This window comes from Propithecus coquereli, unplaced genomic scaffold (assembly GCF_000956105.1).
Source record: "Propithecus coquereli isolate 6110/MARCELLA unplaced genomic scaffold, Pcoq_1.0 Scaffold96, whole genome shotgun sequence".
NCBI lineage: Eukaryota > Metazoa > Chordata > Mammalia > Primates > Indriidae > Propithecus > Propithecus coquereli.
In genome coordinates this window covers 233,341-255,894 of record NW_012155951.1, presented here as the reverse complement: position 1 = coordinate 255,894, position 22,554 = coordinate 233,341, and the positions used below count along the sequence as shown (strand labels likewise).

Sequence of the window (22,554 nt, the reverse complement as noted above, 5' to 3'; positions counted from 1 at the left end):
ATGTATTTGAAAGTTTTATCTGATAATGCCAATATTTGATGCCTCTTTGCATCTGGTTTTCTAACAAGAAAACAGTTTTCTAACAAGAAAACTGCTGACTCTCACTCAGGGTGGTTCGTTTCCCTGTGCATTATGTAATATGATATTGTTAATTCATCTTTGGGAATTCTTTAAATCCTGGGCTAAAGGTAGTTTTTCCAGGAAACATTTATGTTTGCCTCTGTAACACAATTGTGGTGCTATAGATCTAACCTCATTTTATTTTATAATTCTCAGTGTACATCTTCTCACAGTGTCTATCCCAACTCCCAATGGGCTGACTGCTCAGTAATCATGAATATTCACAGGAATTTTTTTTTTAAATCCTCCACCCAAGGCCAAGGCCAAGATAAATAACATTCCTTGTTAACTGCTTCTGGGATTATTTTTCTAGTTTGTCTTTTCATCAGGTGTGTAGCTCTTCCTGTATCCTGGCTTCACAAAAGAGTGACTCTCATCTAGTTCCTGGTCCTGCACAAGGTCCAGTGGGTCATCTTCAGCATCCACACACTGATTGTCTAGGCCACAGGAGTCATGTGGACCCATTGTAGCTAATGAGTCCAGTGCTACCTTAACTTCCTGCCTATGCTCCCATAACCCTAAGAAGTCAACAAATTCATCTACACTAGAACCTTGGATTATGGAGCACCTTCCTATATTCCAGCCAAATTGTCTACTTAAAAGCAGTAAAGCACTGCAGGTAGGAACTTGAACTCTGTCGAGAGACAGACCTGAGTTTAGAGCTTGGTTCTTCTGCTTTATCACTAAGTGTATACTTAAACAAGTTACACAATTTCTCTATGCCTTAATTTCTCATAAAGAAAATAACGATAATAATGAGATTTTGTACATGAGGGTTTGTTATAATAATGAGATGACATCATCTGTGTAAAGCACATAACACTGTGCCTGGTGGAGACAAAACATGCAATTAATGTAGTTACTACCTCAATTTATTTCTCATTGTAAAAAGCTGACAGTAGCAATTCTTTCCTCTAGGTTAGGTATTACTCTTTCTGAAAAGTTACTGTGATAATTGTTTCTCTTTCTTTGAGCTATTTTAATCACATAAAAATTCATGGCATTATAAAATATACAAATTATTAAAATGAGAAAAATTAAAAGTACTCGTTTTTAATAAACTTAGGTCATACAATATATAATGTCTTAGAATTGATTTTAATATTTCATAAATACCATTTCATGTCAAAAAGTATATATTACATTAACTTTTGTAAGAATATTTCAATGTATGATGACCATCCTTCATCTCACCAGTGTTTACAATCAAAACTAATGGCAAGGTAGATGCCCATATGCTAGGGTTATTTCATTTAAAAAAGCAGTTAGTTATGCATGTTGATTTATTTCTGTTATAGACTCAGAAGGGAACAATGAAAATCCTCCTAACTCTACCTTCACATGGCGGGTTCCTTTTATTCAGGTCTTAACTCAAATACGATCTCCCCAAAGAGACCTTTCCTGACCACTGTGTTTAGCATCGCACCTCAGCAATCACCCCATATTATCACTTTACCCTATTTTAATAATACCCAGTCACCATTGTCTGAAATAAAGCGTGTGTGCACATGTATGTATACACACATTAGTTATTCTCTGTCTCCCATCTCTACACCTCCCCACCTGTGCGTGGACACACACGTACACATAAATGCCTTGAAAGCAAGAGTCTTTTCTGTCTTCTTCATTACTGCTCCCTTATAGCCTAGAAGAACTCCTGGATATCACAAGAATTCAGTAAATATTTATTGGGTAAATAAATATGATTTAGAAGATAAAAAAGTGTCAAGTAGTAGTGGAATTCCCTGGACGAAAACTCTTCAAAGGCGTTTGAATTTAGGCTATCTAAGCCTGTAAAGAAATTGATTAGATTATTCTAATGGGAAGGAACGAACATTTCAAGCCTGACAATTGAATAAAATGTGTATTTGAGTAGAAAGGCACACAATGACGCGTGCCAGCCTCCCTCTGCTGCCTTCCCCAAGACTGGGAAACAGCACAGATGCTGCAGATTCCAAAGAGGCAAAGCCTGGAACCTGCTCAAATGCGGTGGCCCTAAGGTGGACAGTCACCATGTTGGAATTATGTCCATGCCTGTGGGACCGAACACTCTGTTCTGAGCCTTAGAAGCCCTTTGAAGATACTCCCGGCCATGCTGACCTAAAGGAAACAGCTGAGCAATTGGCTGCCTTCCAAGAGGATGACACAGTCTAGACTTTCCATAAGTCAAGTGAGAACGTGGGGAGCCCGGTGGGCTGGACATGTCACCAGACCTGGCTTGTGGGTCTCAGTCTAGATCTAGTATGATTTAACAAAATAGATCCACACATCATTTATTAAACTGAGCATCATGGAACAAGTCATAGATGTTACAGTAACAACAGCCCACATGGGTGTTCCTCCAGGACTCTATCCTGGCTGTCCCCTGCCTATGTGCATGGACTCTGGAGTGACTTAAGCAGCTCTAATAGGCCCAATGAGGGAGGGACAAGGAGTGGCCGCAAGGTGAGCAGAGAGACTCACCATGACATTACAGAAATCAGTCTGTCTTTAGGTAATTTAAATTTAGACTGAATTGGTAGAGACTTCCCCATTGCCCTATCTACAGAAGCCCGAAGGATAAATAAATCTGCAAACAGAACTTCCCTCTGGACATAAAACTTGCACATCTTCCATGGCTTCAAGGTATGGCCTATTGCCTTGTCCACGTCATGCCCCACACATGTCTCATAATTCAAATTTTCCTCCAGAGCAAACACAGAGCATTCCCTCCACTACCCAGATTCAGGGATTCCTGGGATGAGATAGTCAAGCAAACAATTCCTTATTGGATAAAGAGAAATTGGGCTGTGGGGGAGATACGTAGCTTAGAAAAAAATAATAGACAAGGAAAGGAGCTGGGAGAGTTGGGGGAGACAGTTGGAATCTAACAGTCTGGCTGGAGAATGGTGAAGGAAACCGGGCCCCACGGAGGAGCTGACTAGGAGCTGAGGGAGACAGATCTGATCCAGCTGGACTAGGGGAAGAAAGTGTTAAAGAAAGTGTAAAAGAAAAAGAAAATAGTGATTTGGAGTCTGACAAAAAATACGCTTTTCAGACTACTGGGAGGTCTAGAAGACTCCACTACATAGCAACATGAAGGGGAATGAACTTGGTTTGAATAGGACAGGTTCTATGCCACCTCTGCATGCCTTAGCCAAGTAACCCTGGAGATGTCCCTTAACCTCTGAGCTTTAGATTCCTCTTCTGTAAAAAGGAGAAAACAGCATCTGCCACCTGTCACCTGCCACCCCAGTGAGGCTGCGCCCAGGCCCAAGGAAGAGGGAGGCAAGTAGAATGCCCTACGACAGAGAACGCAGGCACTGGAGTCGGCCTGCTCTGCTTAAATCCCATCTGCACAACCTACCCATTTGATCATCTGTCAAATGGGCAACTCCACAGGTGGTTGTGATGACAAAATGAAAAAAAAAAGGTCCATGAAAGACTTACACGATGTTTGGTGTATAGTCAGCACACAGAAACTAGTTGCTGTTACCGTCATCGAGGAACAGTGGTCTGATATGCTCAGCAGTAAATATAAGCCAGGAGGATGTAGCAGCAGACAAAGGAATCCTAGTTCAGAGTGAACAGTCCCAGGAACAGCACAGACATCTAAATGGCGTTTGGGCAGCTGGATCTGAGCCTGTCCTGCACACCTGAGCCTAGGGTGTGAGGTGACAGCCTCTACCACAGCTGTCTTCTCTGCCTGCTACTTGGAAGAAGGCTGACCTCAGACTATGTTGTGGATGTGATAGTTTATTTTAAGCAGGAGTGTAAACTATCAGAAGAAGCTAGTCTTCAAGCTTTAGATACAGAATGCCCTTAGGAGTTTCCTTTTAGACATTTCCAAAATGATTTCCCATCTTCTGCCAAGGATCAACTCCCTGGGTGCACCTGTCCAGTATGCTGTTACCCAGAGACGCCAGAGCAAAAGTTTCTCCTTATCCTCTAAGACAGGAGATCTGTGATGACCCCACAACAAGGGGACAAAACAAAACAGCATGTTTAGTGACATCAGAAGAAAAGTCCCCATATCAGTGCTCCACAACCTGGCTACCTTGGACTCCGCCAATAACCTGTGAGCGGAGAGCTGTGTCAGTCACGGCGTGGATGGGTCTGGGGCCATGGCAGGGAAAGGCTGTGAGATAAGGTGTCGGGTGAAGGATTAATTCAATCTCCCATTTCTGTAGAAAGAAAAGTGCCAGGAGAAATCCAGATGGAGTGTGCCCTCTGGGGACCTCTGGCTTGACCTCGGATAAACTTCCCTTTAGATGCCTCCTGCGGCAACTCCCACATTTCCCAGTGCTCTCCATGTCTTCCTGTGGCCGTGAGGGCAGCCCTGACATTTTTACATCTGCATTCTTGGGCAAGACAGAATCTTTCTGAGCCCAAGTCTCCTCTGTGGGAATAACGTTGTTCTGCACACCCCACAATTAGCAGGTTTGTGAAAAGTTCAACTGTGAAATTTGGCGTTAATGAAAAGCCGTGGACCACTGTTGCTTACGTAAAAGCTCTTGAAAAGCTGCCATGCACCGTACAAATAGAACAGTATTCCCAGTTAAGTGTGAGCACGTCAGAAATTAGAGGGATGCAGGGTGGAGAGGTGGGAGCTCTGAGTGGTGCCCCTTCTGGCTGCAGAGAAGCCGGTGTGGCAGCCACGCCAGGAACTGGAGCAGAGGTGCCCTGTATGTCCCTCCCAGACGCATGAACCAGGCTCTGGCATTTGCCCGTTCACTCCAGTTTCCATGTACTGCCTCCCTCCGGCCCTCCTACCATCTCCAATTCCACCACCAGATTTATGGTCCTTTCTCACTGTGTTCACCATCTCCAGAACATTCTTCCTTTCCTATCTTTCAGAGAATTCAAATGTGAGCTCTGCCCACTCCCGCCCCTCACCAAGCCTGAGCTGAGCGTTGCAGAGAAGCATCCTCATACGAAAGCTTTTCCAAATGGCTCACGTTAGACACAAGCACAGACAGCACCTCCCTCTCTACACTCCTCCAGCCAGGTTGTGCCTCAGTGAATTACAGGGCTGTGTCATGGCTGGTTCCAAATGGAGATCCTTCCTGAAAAGATTCACTCTGTACTGAGCCCAGGATAATCTCACCATATCTAAAATAGAAAATTCCAGACCCATCCCCACCACGTCTTGGTTATTAAACCCAATACTCGACACCTTCGCCACGTGCTCATCTCTCTACCTACCTACCTACTGCTGATTCTCTGATCCTAACCCCGACCTACCACTGTCCAAACTTGTTCTGATATCTGATCTGGGGCATGTAATTCTAGTTCAGGCTGTCAGCCCCTAGCAGGTGGGGCCCGTTTTCATCACCTTGAGCACAGATTGAGGCTGCTTAAGGAGAACCCATAACAGGACACACATGAGAGAAACAAATGCCCGGACATCAAGGAAGAGGAGGAATGTGATATTGGTCTCCCGTCTTCCAAATGTGTTGGGTAAGCGCCAACCTAACCCTCACCCCTCCTCCTTTGAAACCCTCCTCATCCATAGGCCTTGGTAGGAAGGAGCCGGCTGAAAGCCCAGGTTCCTAAGGAATGCTGCGTCTCCTTCTCATCATCTGCTAGTGTTAGAATTGTGGATGCCAAAGCCTTGGATTTGACCTTCCCGCCCAGTGGTTTAGCACTGGAGAGAGAGGTCTTCATGCTCAGAGGCAAGAGCCTCGGACAGACGTCCTTCCTCTCCCAGAGGCTCCAGGACACTGAGAAGCCAAGCTTGCTGCCAGTGCCAGGCCTTCCCTAAAGTAAGTTAAATACATTTCCACCATGCCAGAGGATTTCTGAAACTCAGGCCATTCTCCCTCCTCCTAACCCCATCTCCTCTGTCTAAGAAAAGCCAGCTGTGCCACTCGGCTTCCCCTGTCTCCCCACGCCAGCATCCTTCCAGGAATCAGCTGGGCTCCCTCCCTGCCCTCAGAAGGGGAGTTTCCTTATCTCCTGCCAGTCGCAAATCCACAGAGTGGGCAAACACAGCAGAACTGATGCAACCGCCTGGGAAGGGGAAAGCTGCAGGTGTGTTTGTGCTGGGAGGAGCGGCGGCCCTCCGCCTCCCATGCACCTCCGCACCCTCTGCTAGAGGTATAAAGGCGGGCGCTCACCACCTGCTCCATCGCTTCCACCACCATGAGCGCACTCCTGATCCTCGCCTTTGTGGGGGCCGCTGGTGAGTCCCATGCCTGGCCTCAGGCCACGCCCGCCCTCCCCGGCAGACACGTACCGTACCGTACCGTTCTTGCTGCCTCCCGATTCACCTGTGCTCTGATGCTCTAGCCCCCTGCCTAGCACCGCCTCTCCTTCCCATCTGCCCTGGGCTCTCTTTAAGCCTCAGCTCTCTCACCTCCTCCCCAATTCCACTCCCACCCTCTCACCTCCTCCCCAATTCTACCCCCACCGCCAGCAGTCGTCCACAGGAAGGCTATGGTGGAAGCCAGAGAGGGACACCAGGTGGAGCCGCCGTGAGAGGAAGCCACAGGCTCAAGGCTGCATCAGGCAGCTCTGGGATGGAGCCACTAGAGCTGCACAGCTGCTCTTAATCTCAAATGCGCCTGGGAAGGTTGAAAAACTCCTGCCAGAGACTCACCCCTAAACATTCTGACTTCATTTGTATGGGGTGCAGCCTGTGTATTGAATTTTTAAGCTTCCCACGTGATTTTAACATTTCCGGGTGTGCAGCCAAGGTTAAGAATCACTGTGGTATTGGCCAGTAACGATGCCTACCTGTGTCCTGCCTAAGTGGGTCTGGAGGCTGCCTGCCACCCTGGCCTCACTGCACTGAGCTGTGGAGAAGCTGGGTACAGCCAGGCTTTCCTAGCTAGGCCAAACCATCCTGACAATCTGGGGCTCAAACAGCCATGGGGAGCAGACCAGTGATGACCCACAGAGAAAAGTAGCCAGTGGGTGAGATGACCACATGCCAACTCCTATCCCACAGAGAGCATCATGAGGGCATTCCTCTGTCCTCAGCCTGATGCCCCCAGGAGAGGGCCAAGCCCCTAGGGTGTGCTCTACAGCCATTCAGAGACTGGGGCAGCCACCTCCTGTGACACCCCCTGGGAAAGGCAGTGCCCCTGCCCTTGCCTGGCATCACTGTGCCTGCTGAGGAACCCTAGTTAGCATGAGCCAGGCATAGGGCTGAGGGTTCCAGCCCCAACATCCTGCTATTTTGGCTTTTCCCTCCCTGTCTCCACTCAAGTTGCTTTCCCCGTTGATGACGATGACAAGATCGTCGGCGGCTACACCTGTGAGGAGGGTTCTGTCCCCTACCAGGTGTCCCTGAACTCCGGCTCCCACTTCTGCGGTGGCTCCCTCATCAATGACCAGTGGGTGGTGTCTGCAGCTCACTGCTACAAGTCGTAAGTGCTGGGCCCCTGGCCACAAAGCCCGCAGCCCAGGCCCCTCTCAGTGCGGGGGCTGCGGAGGTCGGGCAAGATAAGGGGATGGTGATGGACAAGAGAAGCCAATGGCAGCAGCTAACTTGCCGGAGCCCAAGGTGAAGAGGGGCCCTCCAGGAAGCCTCTCAGGCCCACACAAACCCATGCAATAGCAAGGGCCATGGGTCATAAAAGCAGAGAAGGATTATCGAGGGTGGTAAGGGCCCCTGGGAAAGCACCTCTTGCTGGCTGGCTGCACATTAAAAACCACATAAGAAACAGCAAGGAAAAAAAAAAAAAAAAACAACTCATGCTTGGGTCTTATCCCAGGACAATTAACTCAGAATTTTCAGGAAGAGGCTGTGAATATGGGTGAGTTTTTAAACTCTCTACCTCTGGTAATTGTGCAGTGTAGACAGAGCTGAGAACCACTGCCTGCACCAGGGGTTCTCAAGCCTGAGCGTGCATCAGAGCCACCCACAGGGCTTGTTAAAACAAATTGTTGGGTCCCATCCCCAAGGTCCTGATGCAGGAGGTCTGGGGAGGGACTGAGAATTTGCATTTCTGACAAGTTCTCAGGTGACACTGGTACTGCAGGTCCAGGGGCCACACTTGGGGGCCCACTGGATTCAATCGTGCAGAATGGTGGTGCTCACCAGCCCAAGAAGGAAAGGGGTAGAAGTCAGCATGTAGCGAGCAGGGGTACGGAGGATGAAGAATGCCTGGGAAGCTTCAAGTGGCCCTTCTGCTCCCGTGGTGCTGGGTGCCCAAGGGGGTGTGGGAAAGGAGGCGAGAACGCAGGTTGAGGACAGCCCCCAGCTGGATCCCTTTGCTCACCCTACCCCACCACCCACCTCTGACGCAGAGAAGTCCCGAGTCTCACACCTGCATTGACGTGCTGCCCCTCGCGATACTGCCACACACCCCACCCCAGGCCTCCGGGGTGGCCGTGAGCAGGAGGCTTGAGAACCGTGGGGAGAGCGGGGTGGGTGTGGCAGGCTGCGGAGAGAAGGATTCACCATGCCCCTCCTCCCTACAGCCAAATCCAAGTGAGGCTGGGAGAGCACAACATCGAAGTCCTGGAGGGGAACGAACAGTTCATCGACTCGTCCAAGGTCATCCGCCACCCCAACTACAATTCCCGGACCCTGGACAATGACATCATGCTGATCAAGCTGTCCTCGGCCGCTGTCATCAACTCCCGGGTGTCCACCGTCTCCCTGCCCAGCGCCTGTGCTGCCGCGGGCACCGAGTGCCTCATCTCCGGCTGGGGCAACACCCTGAGCTCCGGCTGTGAGTGGAAGCCTTCGCCCCCCACCTCCCTCTGTCCTCACCTGTTCCAGAATCAAGCATGCCCCTGAACTTGAACCCATTTGCTTCCAGGCCGCAAATACATTTCTAGTGTCCACTGCAGCCCAAGGCTCTGTACCAGGTGCCAGGGAGATGCGGGGTCTCGAGGAGTTGGCTCCCAGAATCGAGAGGACAAATAGAGACATTGCTGTGATCACGTCCGGGGAGGGGTTCAGCAGAGATCATGCTGGGAACTGGGGCTTACGTTCCTGGGGTCCTCTCCTGGGGCAGCCCTCAGGGTTCAGCACCAGGTAGTTGTCCCCCATTCTGGCCTGACTTACATTTCTTTTTCCTGATTTCTTCCTGCTCCTCGAAGCCAACTACCCGGACCTGCTGCAGTGCCTGAACGCACCCCTGCTGAGTGACTCCGACTGTCAAGCCTCCTACCCCGGGGAGATCACCAAGAACATGGTCTGTGCCGGCTTCCTCGAGGGCGGCAAGGATTCCTGCCAGGTGATTTGACCCCTTTCCACCCCGAGGAAGGGAGGAAGCCTCGTCTGGGCTTCGTGGTGTCTCCTTAGTAAGAACAGAGATGCGCCACACAGACAAGGGCGTCGAGCCACACAGCCGACTGGAACAGAGTCTTTACAGTTCAGAGTAAGCGTAGCTATGTTCCTCCTCGTCTCCCTCTTCATGCAACTCGTGCCTCCTCCCCAGGGTGACTCTGGAGGCCCCGTGGTCTGCAATGGAGAGCTCCAGGGCATCGTCTCCTGGGGCTATGGCTGTGCTCAGAAAGGCAAACCTGGTGTCTACACCAAGGTCTGCAACTACGTGGATTGGATTCAGGAGACCATCGCTGCCAACAGCTAAAGCCCCCCAGTCCCTCCGTGGTCACAGTGCCAATAAAGACGTGACTTTGTACTCACTGCCAGTGTCTGTGCCTGTTCCCTCCAGCTCCCTCACCTGGGAAACACCCTCTTTCTGAGGTGAGACAGGGCCGTGCCCCTCAGGGGGCTCTGCTCATCTCTCACTCCCAAAACGTGTTCGTGGTACACTAGATCAGCAGCATACAAAGAGATGGAATCCAAAATATAATAACAAGCAGGGGGCAAGGGGCTGCTTTCTAGAGAAAAATACATCTCAGAAAGTTGGTGTTGAAGAGGTTTCTTGACCTTGGTACTTCTGTGGGTCTGCGAGGTGCTAATTCGTGCACACATCAGCTCCGGTTTGCAAGACCTCACTGCTGCATTTGCCTACGTGGATGAACAGATCAGGCAAGCCCAGCGCTGCCGGGCCTGGCTTCTCCCACGCCCCTTCCATGTGTGCCCTTGCTGGCCCAGCTGTGCTCCCCCCGCCGCAGATGGCCTGCTTCGAGAAGGCCCCTCTGGCCCTGCTGCCCAACGATGTGCTCAGGTGTCTGGAGGGGAAAGAGAAATCTCTGGGTCTTCATCTCTCATGCTTCCGAGAAATCCGCCATTTGTTCATCCCACGTAATAATACCAATGAGTATACACCATCCCTAGAGCCTTACAGCCGTTTTCACATTCAGTTTCTCTCCCCTCTGGGGTGGGACATTACTTCAGTGGAGCAGATAAGAAAGCAGGTTCGGAGCAGCTTGTTAGTTTGCCCACGTGCCACACCCAGCAGATGGCCGATCTGGGGTTTGACTCCTCCATACCTGGCTCCACAGCCCTGCTCTCTCTAGCCTGTCTCACGTCCTGCTACAGCTATGCTCTGAGGGATGACGAGTCCATCAGCTCTCGTCTTCAACATCTCTCTAGCCTACCGTCACCAGCACCCAGTCCCCCCACGCCTCCGGAGAGCTTCCTCCTGAAGGCTGCCTTGCACGCAGCGTGGCTGCATAACCTCCCAGCCTCCCGCGGCGTTCACAGTGGAATCCAAGCTCCCAGGGAAACGCAGGATTCTCCTTGCTCTGCCCCTGCCTGCACATCCTGCCCGGGACCTCCCCGCCCCTCTCCTGCGCAGCTCCCCTCCATTGTCCAGAGTCCTGGTGGGCCGCCCAGCAAGCACGGCACCCCGGACCTCTGTCCCTGGATACTAGGGCTCCCTTGGACTGGACACCCTTCCCAACCTCCCCTTCACCCTCTTCTGAAAAGTCTTTTCGGGCTCCTCCTCTGCCCCCGCCTGCTTCAATCACTGTCCTGCTCCTGCCATGTAGGAGCAATGGCTGTGTCCATCTGTCACTCCACTGTGAGCTCCTCGGGGAAGAAATCTTGCCTTCCTCACCCTGGTATCTCCAGTGATTAAACAAAGTCTGGAATATAATAAGCACCGAGGGATGGAAGGGACAAAATGTGAAGTAGGAGTGGAAGGAAACTGAGAAAAGAAAGAACCTTCCAGAAGAAGGGTTCTCAAAGTGTGGTCCCTGGACCAGCAATACCAGAATCACCTAAGAATTCAGGAGAAATGCAAATGTTACCCCCACACCTACTAAGTCAGAAATTCTGGGCTGGGGCCCAGCAACCCGCATTTTAACAAGTCTTCCAGATCATTCTCATGCAGGCTCAGACTTGAGAACCAATGTGGTGGAGACATCCCTGGGCCGGTATTTCTGTGAGCATAACAGTAACTAACATTTCCTCTGTCCCTAGCCAGGCACCTTGACAAACCTTCACAGGTGCTATCTCATTTAGTTCTCACAACGAACCCATGAGGTAGGTATTATTATTATTATTATATTATTTTATAGACAAGGAGATTGAGCATTTAGGAGGCTTAGTGACCTGCCCCCGGTCTCTTAGCCATAGAGCGGCTCCTGGCGGGAGCCCCCGGCCGTGGGCTCCAGGAGGTGGGCTTCGCTGAGCCACGGGGCCTTGTCAGGGTGTGGTGGCACCTGCCAGAGCCCCACGACTAAGTAGGGAGTCTCGGGTGGAGGTTTCAGCTCTTCCTCTTCACCACTGGGCCACTCGTTTTAGCCTCTTCAGGTTTCAGATCCTCAACTGAGAACATCGTGAAAAAAAATTTAGGTTGAAATGAGTCTGTTAACATGCTGGAAAGCTTTCAAGAATTGCACGTGTATATAATGTTATTTGCATGTCTCCCCCAAGGCACACCTTGAGAAGGGCGCAGGGGTAACCCTGCTTCCCCCACTTACCCCTCCAGCCTCTGCACGTTCTTCTCGCACCCTCAAGTGGCCAAGCTCAGATTGCAGAGATGTGAGTCCAAAAAGTAAGGAAAGGCTGCCCCCTACTGCCGAGCTGATGAATGACTCCAACTTGATACCTGCCTAATGGGTCTACGCCCCTTTAAGAGAAAACAATGCTGCACACACACTTGGGCATAGCAAAACTGGGACACACTCCGTCAGAATTAAAAGAAACCGTGATGCCAAGACCAACGGGTGTTATTACTGGTAAGGCCAGTCCGGGCGAAGGCCCCCAGCTAGGTGATTAAAAGGAAACTAATTTAGAGGGTAAATTGTCGATAGGCAAAAGGGGTGAATAAGACAGAAAAACATGCAGAAATAAATCAAAATAAACTCTGTGCCCCAATAAGGACAGGTAAGAGAGAAGAGGCCTTGCCACCTTGCAGTGGATGAAAGCCATCGACCTCTCATTCAGACATTTGGTAGAGTATTGTGAGGTCTGTCACTATGAATGAGGTAAATAGTCTCCTCTTTCCCTTTGTCCCTAAATTCTAAGGGCCATTCCCTGGCACCCAGCTCGTGGCACCCCTAGACAGCTCTGTGTTGTTCTCCAGGACTTATCCCTGCCCTGTTCTAGTCAGGGGACAAGCTGTGGGTCCCAACACAGGCCCTCTGACAGAAATGCCCAGAAGAATTCTGTTTGGTTATTTAAATATAAATTATTAAGCCCAATCGTAGAGACTTTAACTCAACACGTCACAAGGACTCTCAGAAATCTGCATTTTTCCACAAGCTTCCTAAGTAGTTGGAGCTCCACTGAGCAAATTCAGGACCATGAAACAGCTTTTCACATCGACTGATAGTCTTTGGAAAACATAATGGCTTTGCAAATTAAACAAGTAGCTTTTTTTAAAATAGCAGATATATTTTCAAATATTATTTAAAACAATGTTGTGTTGTTTTTCTTTTTAAATTGTATTAATTTAAAGTTTGACTTTAAATAGATAATATAGCTATATGGCCCCCAAATGGAAACAACCCAATAAAGTTGGCGTTGAGAAATGTAACTTTGACTTCCACTCTGTTTCTGTCTACTTCGCACATCATTAGTAGGTCATCACTTCTGTCAGATTCCTTTGTGTCCTTTCAGTGCTTTGGTATGAAGAATCAACTAAACAAAAGTATAACACACGTAACCTAAACATATGTACACCCATAATTTGCTGAAATAAAAAAAAAAAAAAAGTATAATCCTTATCCTCCTCCCCCTTTGTTAGACAAAAGGTAGCTTATGGTTATGCTATTTTGCAGCTTGCTGTTTTCCAGTCAGTAATGTATCTTAGAGGGCTTTCCACAGAAGTATAAAACATCTTCATTCTTTTTTAGCATGGAATATTATTCCATCGTGTGAACATATCACAGTACATTTTTCAGTCCCTCACTGATGGGCACCTGTGCTTTTTCCTATCTTTTTCTGCTATTCTAAATGATGCAAATATTTTACACACATTTTTTATTTGTATGAAAGAATATGTACAGGATAAATTTTCATAGGTGGGATTTCTGGATGAAAAAGCAAATGCATTTGTATTCTTTATAGATACATCCAAATTTCTCTCCATAAGCATTTATCGTCTCACGCTTCTACCAGTGATCAAGGTGTAAAGCGCTTAAATCACCACAAACTAGCTAGTAGAACAATCGTCCAAAACTCAATTTTGTCCATCAAATTAGTGGAAAGTAGTATCTCGATGTAGTCTTATTTTATTTTACCATTGTGAGGGGTTTTTTTTTTGTTGTTGTTCCTGATAGTTAAACACCATTTGGATTTCTTTTTCTCTGAACCGTCTGCTCTTTGCCCATTTTTATTGAACTGCCGGATTATTTTCTTACTGATTTCTAGAAGTTCCTTATATATTGGGGAGCTTAGCCCTTATGGTGAGAATTGCAAGTATTTTTCCCAGGTTGTCAGTTATCTTTTGATTCTGTTTAAATTTTACCATGCAAATGTGTCAATATCATGTAGTCAAGTTTGTCTTTTTTTCTTCTTCTGGACTTGAAGTCATAGCTTAAAAGGCAATGAAAGGAGGCACCACCTGGTGAGATGGTATCTAGGCCACTCAAGGACAGCTGGAATGCCAGGGTCATCTTGTGCAAGGAAAATAAGCTATCTACCAACAACTTAGAATCTCGCTACTCTTCAGGAAAGAGACAGCAAAGACCGTGACCGTGATTATGTGGCCTCGCGGTTATATCTGAATGGTTTTCAGACTTTCTCTACTGATGCAGCCTCCATCCATTTTCCCAACTCCCTTTATGTGCTCTGATTTCTAAGGCCAAGAAGGAGAGGTCAGGAGAGCTGATGATACAGGTGGTCTTCCCTCCCCTACACACCTTTCTGGAAAGGCAGCCAAGTCCCCCCTCTCCGTAGCTCGTGGTCAAACCTCCAGAGGACTCCAGACCCAGCTGAACAACCTGGAGGCTCGGAGTTGGCCGAGAGACAGAGGTTAGGTACTGAGGGTCTCGTTCTCAGAGGGAAGGTGATGCACAGCCAGGGGGCAGGGCCGGGGCAGACAGAGGGCTGCGGTTTCTGGACAGGGAGGCTCCCCACTATGACGACAGCTTGGAGGGGGCGGATACCGGGGAGACCAGCCCCCTCAGCAGACAGTCTTACAAAAACACCGAGCTCTGAGGAGTCAGAACGCCCTGAAGACAGGGCGTAGGGGTGAGGAGGGACCCCTGAGCCTGGTCCGTACCCCACACCACCACCTCGCACGATAAGGGGTGACGTCCATCCCCCGCCCCCGTGCTCTCCTCCGCTGCCCTCAAAAAACCAGCTGCTCTCGTGGTTTCTCCCAGCCTTGGGAGGCGGGCCCAGGGGAGGGGCCCTTTTTGTACAAAGCTGTAACATTGTGGGGACAGGGGGGCCACGGTGATTCAACTCCACAGGAAACCTTTACAAAAACCTTTCTGCCTGTCCCAACAACGCCCCCATTCGCTCTACCTTTCTCCTGGGTCCCAAGCCCAAGTGTGGTTTATTTCAGTATGCCTCCCTCACCCCGAGCCACAGGTCAGACCAAGGCCCTGGACAAGAATAAGCCCAAATCAGAACCAAAGCTTCCCGGGCAGAAAGAACGAGACATAAGAAGAATGATTTGGAGGACTCACAAGTAACAGACTCAGGGACAAGGTCAGTGGGAAGGTGCATGGGAGGTGACCAGTCTACACAGGACTCAGGAAGAAGCCAGAGGTCTCAATGGAAGGAGTCACAGGTTCTGGGACCCTGCCCTCCTCTCCAGGCCCACATCTGTGGTGGACCCTCAGAGAGGGAGCTTCTGTACGGGGCATCCTCTGAGAAAGGAGCCTAGGACTTTCTGGGTGGCCTCTGCCATGCTCTGTGGTCCCAAAAATGAAAAGCTGAAAATGTTCTGTGCAATGACTATAAAGCACAGAGAGGTTGCTTATCTCAGCGTCCTCCAGACATGAGCCAGGGTGCCCTCCCCTCTCCACGCCTTGAATTTGTTTTCTTCCTTGACCCACGTCACTGTGCGAATACTGAAGTTTTCTTTGGAGAAGGCACCAGGCTTGCAGTTGTAGGTAAGACTTTCCAAGTCCCTGTGGGGGAAAGTGGATCCAATGTGTCCATTTTAGAGTAGCCATATTCTGATGTGCCAACTATGACTACACCTTCGGCTCAGGGACCAGGCTAACGGTTGTAGGTAAGGCTGGAGGTCTCTGGGTGTAGTGCCACGAGGGAGGACTTTGTCCTAGGAAATGTCAAAGGGAAGGGAGGATCGGGTCCTGGGTCCTGGTTGAGGGAGATGTCATCTCATGTCTGGGATTGAGTTCACGGGAGGTTCCCCGGGAGGGTGGATGCCCCCAGGCAGCCCGGAGGCTCCCGGCAGAACCGGAGCTGAGCCTGGGGTGACAGGGCAGGGAAGGGAAAGGAGACAGTGCTGCCTCTCCACATGGCCTCCTAAGATGGGGACCAGGAGAAAGCCCGGGGGCGATGAATGAGCCACAAGACCTGGCCGTCTTCTTCATTGGCAGAGGCTCTCTGCAGGGGCTCCATATCTTCCTGCTCTAGATTTCATGGGAAGCCTTTTCTCGCCTGTCCGGGTCCTGGGCAAGCTCTAGAAGGGTGTTGTAGTGTTTGAAGCAGGGCTGGTGGCTTTGTGAAAGAAAAGATCCATAAACGCCCATCCTCTGCCTGAATCCCAGCTGTGCTCGGCAGAGAATGGGAGCTTTTAAAATGGCCCCTGGAGGCTGTGATCTGGAAACAACCTCTATTTTGGGAAGGGAAGCCAGCTCACTGTGGTGGGTGAGTAAGTTAAAGTTGGGGGGCTGGGAACCTGCAAGGAGGGGCTGGGATCCAGATGGAGTCTTTGTCTTGGGTGCTTAGGTTCAAGCGCATTTTTATCAGGAATTTTTGAATTCTTGCCTTGACGTAGACAGGAGGAGGCAGCCTTCATCTCCAATGTTTCATGGCCTGGCTGTGCCAAGCCTGGGACCCCCTCTCAGGAGGCAGGCAGGCTCAGCTAGGAAGGCATCACCTTGTCCAGTCCTGTCTCCTTGGAGAGTGCCCATGTGACCGTGAGAGGTGGGAGAGCCTCTGACCTTACAGCTGCATGGTCCTGCCATTTTGCTCCCTCACGCAGAAAGGAGAGGGACACAGGTGAGGGAACGTGAGAGGTCACACAGGGCCCGATTGGCCCTCTGACCACAGCATTTTAGGTTGCATCATTGTCCAACTATCCACTTCCCAGAGTTAAAAATCTCCTAAGGAATGGGAGAGGAGGGCTGGCAGGTGGACTTGGGGAGGCAGGAATGGAAGCAGCAGGTGGTAACTTTTCCTGCGGGGCTTTCATGTTGTGCAACTAATGAAAAACTATTTTTCGGCAGTGGAACCAAGCTCTCCGTCTTGGGTATGTAAAAGGCTTCTTTTAGGATAACATATTGAAAGGTTGGAGTTCTGGGAGGGCTCTCTGGAGAGGACAGGGATCGAGAACACAGCGGAGAAGAGGTTGGGAGAGTGTGGGTCAGCGGAGTACGTGCGAGAGCCACCAGGAGCTCTGTGCAGAAGGGCCGGCTCTGCTGGGGTTTGCCACACTCGCAAGGCACTGTGTAGCAATCAGGTACAGCACTTCGGAGACGGGACTCGACTCTCCGTCCTAGGTAAGGTGCAGACCAGGGTGGTAGGGCACTGTCCCTTGGAGCCAGGGTCTCTGCTTCTCCTCCTGGTGCTGGTGGAAGGGGGTTGAGTAAACTCTCTTACCCCGTGGGGGTTCCACAGGGCTGCGTCTGCCATCCTTTTTGGTGTGGCTTGGTCGACTCCTGTATTTGGCTTCTGTAAGTCTTCAGTCTCTAATCTGCCTCCTCACTCCTTTCTCCATTCATGCTTCCTTCTTATGTGCATGGACCTGCTCCTCCAAAACCCCTTCCTCTTACCCCTCTTGCCCCACGGTATGCTGAGGCCTTTTTCCGGATAGAATTCCCTTAGTCCAGAGGCACGAGTCCAGGAGAGAAAGGCGGCCACCCCGCTGGCAGGGAGCTAAGACTTGGCCCCTGGCTGGAGATCTCTGGCTGGGTTTTGTCTCAGCCACCTGCAGCTGTGCTCCTCTAACTCGCCCCTCCACTTCGGGCTCGGCACCAGGCTCACCGTGACAGGTATGGGGGCTCCCTTCCTGACTGGGGGTGCCTACATTCTACCACAATGATCAGTCCCTGGGAAGGGAATCGAGTGTTAAGGACAGAGGTCAGAGCCATCTCTTCCCACCGGGAGCCCTGTGCCCTCTCCTACCTTCCTGGAGCTCGTCCTGCTTGTTGACCTGGTGTGTGCATTGCTGCCCCGGCCTCCGTAGAGCTCCTTGCTTAGTCTTCAGGGTTTTGTGTTTCCTGCCCTTTTCATTGTTCTCCAGAACTCCTCTTATCTCTGCATTCCTAGTGGGTACGTTGTTTTACTTTCCCTTTTTTTGTTGTTGCTGTTTCTTCTTCATCTTTCCCTTCCTGTTATAATTCCAATTCCGCACTGGTGACGCGTGTTGGTGAATCGCTCTGTCTTCTACGTTAGAGTCGTTCCCAGCGTCTACCTCCAGCACAGCACTCTGTTCTCGCCTTCATCTTCCTCCTTCTCTTTCTCTACCAGCTTCAAAGATCCATATTTGTCTTCTTGAGGTTGTTTAAAAGATCGGGAGGTGGTGGGGACCACGTCGCCGAGAACGGGTTGCTTGAGGGCATGGCAGGCATTGCACATGCTGCAAGGGAGTCTCTGGGGTGCACTGTGCTTGGCAGGGGCTATGAGATAGGTCTGAAAAAACTGTTACCACTGGACATTGACCTCATCTTAGCAAGAGATGATGGATAAAGAACAGAAAATAGATAGGAGATTCCATTTTCTCAATCTCTGAGGTCTATGTTGGGATAACAGGGTAAGGGGCCCTTTGGGAAACCCTAACACAGCCTTACCATGCTGGGGAGGGGCAGACAGGTGGGCGGAGTAGAGTTGGGATGGGACGGGGTCCGGGCTGGAGACACAGGCAAGGCTGGAGGAATGGGGATCACAGAATCACCAACCAGGATTGGGGGTTCTGTCAGGCACTGTTCTGCCGGAGGGGACACATGCCAGAAAGTTTAATGGAAAATACAAATCATGAGATTCAAAAGCCTGGACTCAAGGGGTTGGGAAGGTGCAATCTGAGACGTAACCTATGCTGCTTGGGCTCTCTAAGCCATGTAAAATGGAAGAGACTAACTTCTTTAAAATCCTTCGTTAACGATTCAATCTGTTGTGACTATCATTTTCGTTCCTGTTGTTTATTATCACTTGGTCACAGGGTTTGCCTTTTTCCAAACCTATGTCTTCATTTTCTCATCAGGAATATTTCCTAAATTTGAATAAAGGGGACACATCTGGGCTTGCCACATTTCTGTGCCAAAAGCTCACTCCTCTGGTTGGAACAGAGACAAATGGAGGGCACAGTAAATTCTAGCAAAAGGGAAGGTGTGTGAAGGACAGATGTGGTTTCTTCCACTCCTTACATGTCTTCAGATGAGGCCATTCCTTCCAATAATCCCAGAAATTCTTCCTCTTACATCTGTCAAGCACAGAAAGGGCCCAGGCGTTACAATGTGAACCCTCTGCTGAAATGGCCCTCGGACTTTGCAATTTGTTCATGCTCGCCAAACAAGCTTTTACTACCTTTACAAATGAAAGCTTGGCTGTAAACTAGGATTCCAAACCTAGCCAGGGAGGTTTATCAGACACTGGAAAAAAGAAAGCGTTCAACAGATTAACAGTACCTTCCCCAGGATCACAGCCATCCTCAGTAAACTACCACAGCCCTTTGCTCTCGAGTGTAGGAGTAAATGTGGAACATCAGATAGGATGATAGCCAGAGGCAACGTGGCTCTTCAAAGAAGGTTATGTATGGGGAAAAAAAGTGAGTTAGGTATAGAACATAGAAAAAATATACTCAGATGTAACAGGATAATTGTCTCTCCTAGTCAAGAAAAGCTATTTTTAACATAGGGTATCACCCAAACAGACAAACACGTACACCTCACCAAAAAAGAAAGAAAGAAAGAAAGAAAGAAAGAAAGAAAGAAAGAAAGAAAGAAAGAAAGAAAGAAAGAAAGAAAGAAAATGATAATTAGAAAAAATCAGTGAATCAATGTAGTTGCTATACTCATGCTCATGAGAGTCCAGTGCCTCCAAATTCTGGCTGATTTCAACTCTACCATGACTGCTTCTAAGTCTGAAAAATTAGGTAACCATGCACCAAGCAAGACTTTGAACCAGGAAGAAAGACAGACACACTTTTTTGATGGATGATCAAACAAGTCTCAGAGTACTAGACATTGGAAAGAAAGCCAAGAAAATCAGGCCACAATGCCAGTTTAGGGAGATGGGGAGCTGGTAGGCAGGGTGCCTCTGTGTGATAACTCAGAAAGAGGAGGGAAAGCTGAGGGACAGCAGCAACACACACTGGGACAGTGGCCCCAAAGCAACCAGGACCTACTAGGACACAGCTGTGCTTCACTCTGACCCTCCCAGCCCTCTCTCTCTCGCACACACAGAGCCCCTGCCAGGCCCAGGCACTCTCAGACAGCCCTGGCCCCAACCCCTCTTCACTTTCCAGAGGACCTGAAAAAGGTGACCCCGCCCAAGGTGGCTGTGTTTGAACCCTCGGAAGCAGAGATCTCCCGGACCCACAAAGCCACGCTCGTGTGCCTGGCCACAGGCTTCTACCCCGACCACGTGGAGCTGAGCTGGTGGGTGAACGGGAAGGAGGTCCAGAGTGGGGTCAGCACGGACCCCCAGCCCTACAAGGAGCAGCCCAGCCTCAACGACTCCACCTACTGCCTGAGCAGCCGCCTGAGGGTCTCAGCCACCTTCTGGCACAATCCCCGCAACCACTTCCGCTGCCAAGTCCAGTTCTTCGGGCTCGCAGAGGAAGACGAGTGGACCCAGGACACAGACAAACCCATCACCCAGAACATCAGTGCTGAGGCCTGGGGCAGAGCAGGTGTGTGGGGCCTTTGGAGGCCTGTGAGGATGTTGGGTCAGGCCAGCCCCCCAAGGGAAATCAAGATCCAGGTAGAAAAACAGAAAGATTAGATATATGAAAAAAAAGTAGGGGACCACAGTCCACCATAAACCGGGCACCTGTGGCTATTCCTTCCCCAGATCCTCACCCCAAGACCGCCTGGCAGCTGGGCCCCTCTTTCTCCTTGGCCCGTGCAGCTCAACATCCGAGCGGTGTCCCCTCCCCAGCCCCTTCAATGCTGCCATGGGCCATGGATTCCAAGGGTGATGTAGCTGACAGCGGCACAGCAGAGGGAAGCTGGTGCTGGGCCTCAGAGTCTGTGCCAACTGCAAGGCCGACTTAATTTTTAATCTGCTTAAGGAGATGGGGTCTCTCATCCATATTTCTTCCCACTTTTTCTTGCAGACTGTGGCTTCACCTCGGGTAAGTGAGCCTCTCCTTTCTCTCTTTCTCATTCTCCTCTGGTCTTTGCTCTGGAGCCAGGGCCTGGAGAACCCACGGGCACTGGGGCTGGGGGAGGCCAGAGCTACTTGCACAGGGGTTCCTACCTGATCACCCTTCCTGCCAACAGCGTCCTATCAGCAAGGGGTCCTGTCTGCCACCGTCCTCTACGAGATCCTGCTGGGGAAAGCCACCCTGTATGCTGTGCTGGTCAGCGCCCTCGTGCTGATGGCCATGGTAGGCACAGGGTGGGATGGGACAGGCAGGATGGAGGTGACACATGACACCCAGAAACTGATAGCCAGGAGTATAGAGACCCTTCCAGGACTGGAGGTGGGCAGTAGGGAAGGAGGGAGTTTCACTCAGATGGCTCAGAAGACAGCTTGCACCTCTGCATTGTCACAGTGGAAGGTCCATGCTGGGAAGGAGAAACCTGGGGTCACCTGAAAACCCAACGTGTCAGGAGCCCCACAACTTGTCTGGTCCTAGGCCCTCCTACTTCCTCTCAATCCCCACCAGTCCTGATTCTTGGTAACCCCAAAAACCTTTTCTTCTGTAGGTCAAGAGAAAGGATTCCTGAAGCCAGCTCTGGAGATGGAGCCAGGAGCTTTCAACCCATAACAGAGTCAATATGCATTTTCCTTTTGCCAGCGCTTCGGAATGCTGCTCTCACCTCTCTATGTATCCCGATACCTACTCGCTGCGCTTGTGTACCTGCACGCTCACGGCTGAAATCTCCCCAACCCAGAGAGGCCCCTAGCATGACTAAGTGACTGAACAAATAAAAATGTCCTGGTCTGGCCTGACTCTGACTTGTGAGTGCCTAGATATCTCTTCTGCTCATCTCTGAACTCCCTGTGACTCTCTGCACTCAATGGAAACAAGAGGCATTCTAGAAAAATGCAGACCCCTCATGTAAGAGGAGAGTAGGTGGATGTGAAAATGTTCCCTAATCACTCCGAAAGGATAGAAAATAAAGTTCCCTAAAACCAAGAATCAGCCCTATTTCTACTTCTAGAAATCCTTCAGAAGTTCCCCAGTGTCGCATTGTCACCATGCCGACATAGTCCTAAGTCCTAAAGGTGGTGTGGTTGTCCTGACCGCCTCCTTCCTCACTCTCCCCTCTCCTCTCCTCCCTGAACCCCCGCAAGCTGCTTCTTTCAGGACATTTGCACACCTCCTCCTCCACCTGGAATGACAGAGAACTCCTGGGTAACTCCTGCTGAGCCTTAAAGATTTGGCGCTGATAGCTTCCCGTCCAGACTCCCTTTCCTTACCTCTTACTCCCCTGAGACTGAATTAAATACACCCTTTATTTTGCTCCCACAGTGCCCGCGCAGAAACTCCTTCATGACACTTATCACATTTGATGGAAACTACCTCCTTACTTGTCTGACAACCCCATTTGACTGTGAACTCCTTGGTAACAAGGATGCGTTTTATGTTGGTATCCCTGGGCTGTGGCATAGTACCTTGGTTCAGCATAGACAGTGTGTAGGCACCTTTGAATAAATGAATGAACAAATGAGTGAGCGCAAAGTGACCCACTTTAGGAGCAATCATCCCCACAAGGTCTGCCTGAAATAATCATTACCCTTCCACTTATGGGACTTCACCACACAGCCTTCCCTCTTTATTGAAATGCATACATGCATTAAAAGATGTATGTGTGCCTGTATAC

General features: G+C 50.0%; 1 protein-coding gene and 2 gene segments (V, D, J or C); all 3 read left to right on the top strand.

The window, feature by feature from the left end:
- The window catches only part of LOC105827084, a 24,637-nt gene extending 2,958 nt beyond the window's left edge, over window positions 1–21,679 (top strand). The window contains 6 exon segments of the C gene segment in view: window positions 5,812–5,819; window positions 15,437–15,483; window positions 20,025–20,411; window positions 20,838–20,855; window positions 21,004–21,110; window positions 21,433–21,679. Coding sequence covers window positions 5,812–5,819; window positions 15,437–15,483; window positions 20,025–20,411; window positions 20,838–20,855; window positions 21,004–21,110; window positions 21,433–21,453 — 588 coding nt within the window.
- LOC105827083 overlaps window positions 1–22,554 on the top strand; it is a 47,983-nt gene that overhangs the window by 17,774 nt on the left and 7,655 nt on the right.
- On the top strand, window positions 6,241–9,676 carry PRSS2 (protease, serine, 2 (trypsin 2)). The gene is made up of 5 exons (XM_012665102.1): window positions 6,241–6,283; window positions 7,313–7,472; window positions 8,530–8,783; window positions 9,157–9,293; window positions 9,498–9,676. Exons 1-5 carry the CDS (start codon window positions 6,244–6,246, stop codon window positions 9,648–9,650), a joined length of 744 nt encoding a protein of 247 aa, XP_012520556.1. The 5' UTR covers window positions 6,241–6,243; the 3' UTR covers window positions 9,651–9,676.

What these genes read in the sequence shown, in the direction of transcription:
- PRSS2 (XM_012665102.1), top strand. Translation starts at nt 6,244, where the DNA reads ATGAGCGCACTCCTGATCCTCGCCTTTGTGGGGGCCGCTG. An exon ending in GCAGCTCACTGCTACAAGTC is followed by an intron (nt 7,473 to 8,529) that starts GTAAGTGCTGGG and finishes TCCTCCCTACAG; the next exon opens with CCAAATCCAAGTGAGGCTGG. An exon ending in GCGGCAAGGATTCCTGCCAG is followed by an intron (nt 9,294 to 9,497) that starts GTGATTTGACCC and finishes CCTCCTCCCCAG; the next exon opens with GGTGACTCTGGAGGCCCCGT.